This window comes from Mixophyes fleayi, chromosome 4 (genome assembly GCF_038048845.1).
Source record: "Mixophyes fleayi isolate aMixFle1 chromosome 4, aMixFle1.hap1, whole genome shotgun sequence".
Classification (NCBI taxonomy): domain Eukaryota; kingdom Metazoa; phylum Chordata; class Amphibia; order Anura; family Limnodynastidae; genus Mixophyes; species Mixophyes fleayi.
In genome coordinates, this window is record NC_134405.1 from 64,038,651 (window position 1) to 64,044,843 (window position 6,193).

The 6,193-nt window shown below is 44.7% G+C and overlaps 1 protein-coding gene across 1 annotated transcript; it reads right to left on the minus strand.

Annotated features, from left to right (window-relative positions):
- Positions 1-216: 216 nt before the first annotated feature.
- MAT2A (methionine adenosyltransferase 2A) lies at positions 217-5,792 on the minus strand. Its single transcript, XM_075207308.1, has 9 exons — positions 5,627-5,792; positions 3,407-3,484; positions 3,201-3,323; positions 3,011-3,123; positions 2,769-2,912; positions 2,445-2,663; positions 2,110-2,292; positions 1,868-2,001; positions 217-1,545 (listed from the first exon to the last, which is right to left on the minus strand). Exons 1-9 carry the CDS (start codon positions 5,718-5,720, stop codon positions 1,443-1,445), a joined length of 1,191 nt encoding a protein of 396 aa, XP_075063409.1. The 5' UTR covers positions 5,721-5,792; the 3' UTR covers positions 217-1,442.
- Positions 5,793-6,193: the final 401 nt, after the last annotated feature.

Sequence of the window (6,193 nt, forward strand, 5' to 3'; positions counted from 1 at the left end):
ACTACCATATTACACACAAGTCATGGTGCTGTAACCATTTACATGGAAACTGAGTGCATTATATAGCTCATCCTGCAATACATCTGATGACTTGAGGTTTCAGTTACTTACATGGTAGAAGAGGCCATAACATCTTAACTAGCTACAAAACCAAGTAATACAGTATCTTGACAAGCCCTTTACCATTGTTCCCACAGTATTAAAGACATGACACAATTCAAGGGAGCACCTAATTCTTTATTCATGAAATTGTGTGATTGTTTTTACCAGACACATGGAATCATTAAAAATTGAAGTAGGAGGATAGTGTAACCTATTACTTGTCAGAGAGTCCCCTACAGGGCAGCTTGTAAACAACCAGTTTCTCTGTACAACACTGGTTATAGTGTGCTTACACCTGTAGGGGGCACTCCAACTGAATGAGTCTTACACACAGACACAAGCCAGGATCTCTGCATAGTGCAGCCAAGGTTTTTCTGTACAACACCTTAGCATGCCAGAGGTTACTGGGAGGTGTGGAGTCCTCAGAACTCAAACAGCATTACGTGTATTCAAAAATAAAAAAATAAAATAAGTGTTACCTGTGGCACAAGCTACTCTGTACTTACGCCTGTGCCTGGCTACACAATAAATAAAGCAGTTACATATCCATTTTCAAGTAAGAACCTTTGCTCTCAGTCTGCTGCCAGTTGTGTCAACTCTGCAGTGGGCTAGTTTCTCTGTAGCCACACCAGCCAGCTGCAGAGGGAAAAATAAATAGAGCAGACGTGACACCAGCTTGCAGAATAAAATAAGATGTAATACTAGGCAGGGAGGTTTGTGCATTGTGGCTGAGTGAAAGGGGGAGAGTATCTTTATAAAAGGAGAGTCATCTACAGGCACCAGGAGACAATCTTGTTACAACTAAGAGGCCACTTCAATTTTTTTGACCAGCTGTGTACTGCATTGACCACTACTGGGAGTCGTGCATGATTTCAGCAAAGTGCAGTGTTCAATGCCTAGGGAACCATTAATGTACATGCATAAGGACATGTTTGTTAATGAGGTTAATTAAAAGCTGTAAAGGAACAGTATCAGTATGTAGGACTTTACACCCAGATCCCTTAAGAGCTAGGACAGGGGTGGAGGGAAATAAGGGCACTGGCCTCTCTAGATCCACCCAGTAGATAGAAAGCCAGTGGGATGATATACTTTGTCATGGAGATACAACACTTAAGGCTACCAGAAGAAAAAAAGCCTAGTCTGCTAGAAGCACCAATAGTAAACATTAGATTGACAGCAAGGAAGGGATGTAGTGACATTACAGCTCATACATGGTCCCGGAGACTACAGTGAACCAATAGGATGACAGGAAAGGTTAGAAGGGGCCTTTTCCTCCCTTAAGAGACTGCAGGCTTCTCTGTATATAACGCCAGCAGGTCAAAGGAGGAAAAGCCTAACAATCAATACTCCAGTTTTTTGGGCACTTCCCAGGGGAAGCTGTCCCTACCAAAATGGCCATAGGCTGCAGTCCTCTGATAAATTGGCTTCTTCAGATCCAGATCCCTGGAATATACAAGTTTGCTTGTTAATATACAGTATGAGGAATGTACTTTTGTATGTAAATAAGACTCAGCTATGGGAGAACCTGCCCCATTGGTTCTGCACAGGGCACTTACCCTGTGGCCATCCAAGACTATACTCACCACTTCATTGCCTAGCACCAGGGTCCATCACTGGCCTGAAACCCCTTTTTCCATCTTCTCAGATCTTACAGTGTTCAGCACACACTGCAGGACAAGCCCTCTGACTAGCCATTACCTCAGCAAGGTTATGACACCACCCTCCCTCTACCTTGGTAAACAAAGCAACTCATCGCCAACTTTACCTGACAATTACACCAGGACGGAGGTCAAAGTTCTTCTTTACTATGGTCAGCAACTCCCTCTCACTCTTCTGTGAGGTCCCATAATGGAAGATGGAGATAGACAGAGGGTGGGCAACACCAATTGCATAAGAAACCTGTATAAGAGATTGACATCTGCAGTGTGAACATAACAGGCATGCAGACAAACATTTGATTTGGTGCTCTTTAGTTTAGAAAGCGTATTCTACAAGTTTTCTACACACCTGGACCAGGACCCGACGGCAAAGGCCAGACTTAACCAGGGATTTTGCCACCCAACGAGCAGCATAGGCAGCAGATCTGTCCACCTTTGTGTAGTCTTTACCAGAGAAGGCTCCACCACCATGGGCGCCCCATCCTCCATAGGTATCTACAATAATCTTACGTCCAGTCAAGCCGGCATCTCCCTAAAATGGAGTCAGGATTTAGGTGTGCCTGTTCAATGCCTTCCCAGAACTGTATTACTTGTTACATATTACTACAGTGCATGCTAGAATACCAGAAGGACACAACCTAAGGAAATAAATCAATGTAGCAGAGTATGTTAAACACAGCTCACCTGTGGGCCCCCGATTACAAAACGCCCACTAGGCTGCAGATGGTAGATGGTGTCGTCATCCAGGTATTTGGCAGGTACCACAGCCTTGACAATTTTATCCTTCAGTGCATCACGCATCTCATCAAGACAGATGACCTCATCATGTTGTACAGACACTACAATTGTGTGCACTCTTATTGGGATTACAGCCCCGCGGTCCTGCATGTACTGGACAGTCACCTGGCAATGAAGGGAAGTTGGTTAATGTAATTACCCAGATTTTATTTACTAACTTGATCTCTATCAAGTGCCCCGCTTATGTCAAACTAAATCTACCCTCCTCACCTGTGTTTTAGAGTCAGGGCGAAGCCATGGCAGGGTCCCATTACGGCGAAGTTCTGCCATCTTGGCATTCAATTTGTGTGCTAGGACAATTGTCAGAGGCATACACTCCTCGGTTTCATCAGTAGCATAGCCAAACATTAAACCCTGTTAAATAAAGAAAAAAGCATATATTAAGTCACAGAAAAAAGTTTGGTGGGGGCGACCGTTCTATAGGCTCGCTAGTAATGCCAGCTTTTCCTTACCTGATCCCCAGCTCCCACATCTTCCTCATTTCTATCCAGGTGGACACCCTGGGCGATGTCTGGGGACTGCTGCTCAAGGGCAACCAACACATTGCAAGTCTTGTAGTCAAAGCCTTAAAAGATACCCAAAGAGTTAAGTTCAGAAACATGAATAATCTTAATCTGCTACTCTCAAGTCCACTATACTCACCTTTGGAGGAATCATCATAGCCAATATGTTTGATTGTGTCTCGCACAACTTTCTGGTAGTCTACCGCTGCCCTAGAAGTGATCTCGCCAGCGAGAAGGATCATGCCAGTCTTTGCCACAGTTTCTGTAGATTAACATTATGTAGTCAAGCCATGTAGCCATAAACACTTGCCAATTATACAGTGAACAAGTCTCATTACTGCTTACCACAGGCAACTTTAGCATCTGGGTCTTGCTTCAGATGGGCATCAAGGACTGCATCACTTATTTGGTCACAGATTTTGTCTGGAGGAAGAGTAGTTAGATTAGGCCAGTGAAGAACACAAACCAATACTATATTCTCCTCCATAGAAGGAAGTAGACTGCAATGTGCTATTCACTTAATACAGTGAGTGCAGATTGAGCTTTAACCCTTTTGATCATCAGCAAATACAAAAAAAAAAAAAAAAAAACATTGACCTTTCAGTGTGCTGCTTCCCAAGATTCAGAATGGGCTGGGAAAGAAAGCTCATCTATAAAAAGAAGGTCACAACTGTTTCTCTCCTACAGAGCAAGGAGTCCGGTTACAGATCTGTAGTGACACTGATACAATGCCAACCCGTAAACCCAGCATGATTTCTGTTCAAGTCATTAGTGGGCTCAACGTGTAACCAGGCAGAACTCTTTCAATCAGCACTAAACCACCGGTTGCGTACAGTAGGCATGTTCCTATAATACTATTACAGATTGCCGCAATACATCGGGAGACCTGTGCATGCTTTATACAGTGATATTTACATTTTCTTTTTCTGCATTACACAGCTAGCATGCATCACACTTTCACGTTTACTTTCCAGGGAAACTCCCAAACAATGCCAGGAATACATTCATAATAGCGTTAGAGCTCCAGATTGAAGATACATGAGTGAAGAGGAGACCACACATGAGCACTTCAATCACTCATTTTTAGATATGCAGGCAGCAGAGCCTGTTAGAGCTAAGCAGTGAGCCTAAGAGCACTCCACTTTTCTACTGCAATAAACCACACAAGTAATAATTGTTAAAAGCACCCATGTGACACCATCATTACTCTTAATGACAAATACAGTATGTAGTAGAAAGCCTTTAGGCAAATATGCAACTACAGTACAGGAATACTTCAGGGACAGCTGTCCCAAAGCCATATGTCAGGCATGAAACCAAATCTACCCTACACATGAGAAGCTCATCCATTGGGCAATCCCTTCCTACACCCACTGAAGTCACAGCACTGCCTTTAGCAACTGGTGTTGCCATCACATCTGCTTCATGAAACCATACATGCACCACTGGTTGCATTTAAGAGTCTACTAAATACCACACAAGTTATTCTTAACCAGTTTTACTGTCTGGATAGGTTTGCTCCTTCATGCCCTTAATTTAAGGTCTTTGCTGCTGAAGAATCCAGCCAACCCACTTAAGATTAGCGTGGTCTGGAGCCCCAGTAACCAAACACTGTCAGGAGGCCAGAAGATCTCTACTTATAAAAAGTTAAAGTAATGCATGGTCACTTTCCCCAGCACCAACATAAAGTACTTATTGAGCTTACCATATGCTAAAGCATGATCAGTATATTAAAATAGTACTAGTCAAGCAACAGTGCAGCTCCTGGTATGGAGCTCAAATATTGCATTCAATTCAGTATTGCCTATATGCCTTAGCAAGGTAGTATTGTCAAGAGCACAACTAAAGGCATATAAAAGCCTTCAGGATCACATTAGCCTTCTCCATGTACTGAAAAAAAAATATGATGAACACCTGAAAGTCCATCTCCAATAGACCCGTATACCCCATCATTAACACTCCTAAAACATACTATAGATTAACTGCTGACAAAATGGACAGTAGGGAATTCCGATTGCCAGCTTTAATGGGCCAGGGACTGATTTGGATGACATCCTCTCTGCATGGCGAAGCACTGACAATCGGCAAGTCTATGGAGCACATTAAATGTATAATACACTATGTTGAAGGGTCAGAGTACAAGGTGTTGGTTACAATTAACAAGCTCTACTCCCTACACACGTTGGTATAAGAATCTAAAAGCCCCATTAATGACCTACACAGGTAGATGAATGGCTCCCGACACTGATTAAAACCCCAGTGATATGCAGACATGGCCTCCAGCAGCCGCATGCCCTGTGCCAGGGTAGATCATGGGTTCTCCCAGTGCCAGCACCCTGGCAGACAGGCGGGGATGGCCAGGCCACGTGTTCCGGCCGCATTGCAGATGCGCGCCCCTCCGGCCGCGCGTTCCCGAGAGGAGAGGGGCGCCTGACATACTGCTCTTCTACTCACCTCCCACCCCCATCACCCCCACAATATACACAGTAAGAGAGATACAGGCACGATGGAGCCGCCATACTGACGTACCCGCCTGTCACATCACACCCACTCTCAAACACTCACCGGGGTGTCCTTCCCCGACGGACTCGGAGGTAAACAGAAAGCTGCCCTCGTCGATGAGAGAGTCATGGAAACCGTTAAGCATCTGTCCGTTCATGGCGGCTGATAATCCGGGGCTCTTACAATTCACCACCTATAGTTGTCACTGACCGGTTGGAATGCAAGAATGGCGCCAGGTGCGGCGTTTTTATAGGTTACCAGCGCTGACGTCACAGATCCCGCGCGGCACCGCTCGGCCAATTCCTCAGCCCACTCCGATCGCGACGTCACTGCTGAGGAGAGTGGGCCGAGCCGAAAGAAAACAGACCGTACCACCGAGCAAAATGGTGGGGACCATTAAACACTCCGTAAATAACATGCCTTTTGCGAGATTTTGAATTCACTACCTAATATTGCATATCCTACAACATTGGTATACATGGAAAATCGCGTATAATTGTGGTGGAAGTAAATTAATCAGTTGCCATGGTTTGGTACAGTCCAAGTATATAGAGAGGTGTGGAGGGAGGAGCTAAGCACAGAGGCGAAAAGGGGAGAGACGTGAGGATCTCTTGATCAACATCTCTCTCT

Coding starts and splice junctions, on each gene's coding strand:
- MAT2A (XM_075207308.1), bottom strand. CDS start 5,720: ATGAACGGACAGATGCTTAACGGTTTCCATGACTCTCTCATCGACGAG. Junction 2,913..3,010: donor ATGTGGGAGCTGGGGATCAG/GTAAGGAAAAGC, acceptor TTTATTTAACAG/GGTTTAATGTTTGGCTATGC. Junction 2,002..2,109: donor GCCGTCGGGTCCTGGTCCAG/GTGTGTAGAAAA, acceptor TCTCTTATACAG/GTTTCTTATGCAATTGGTGT.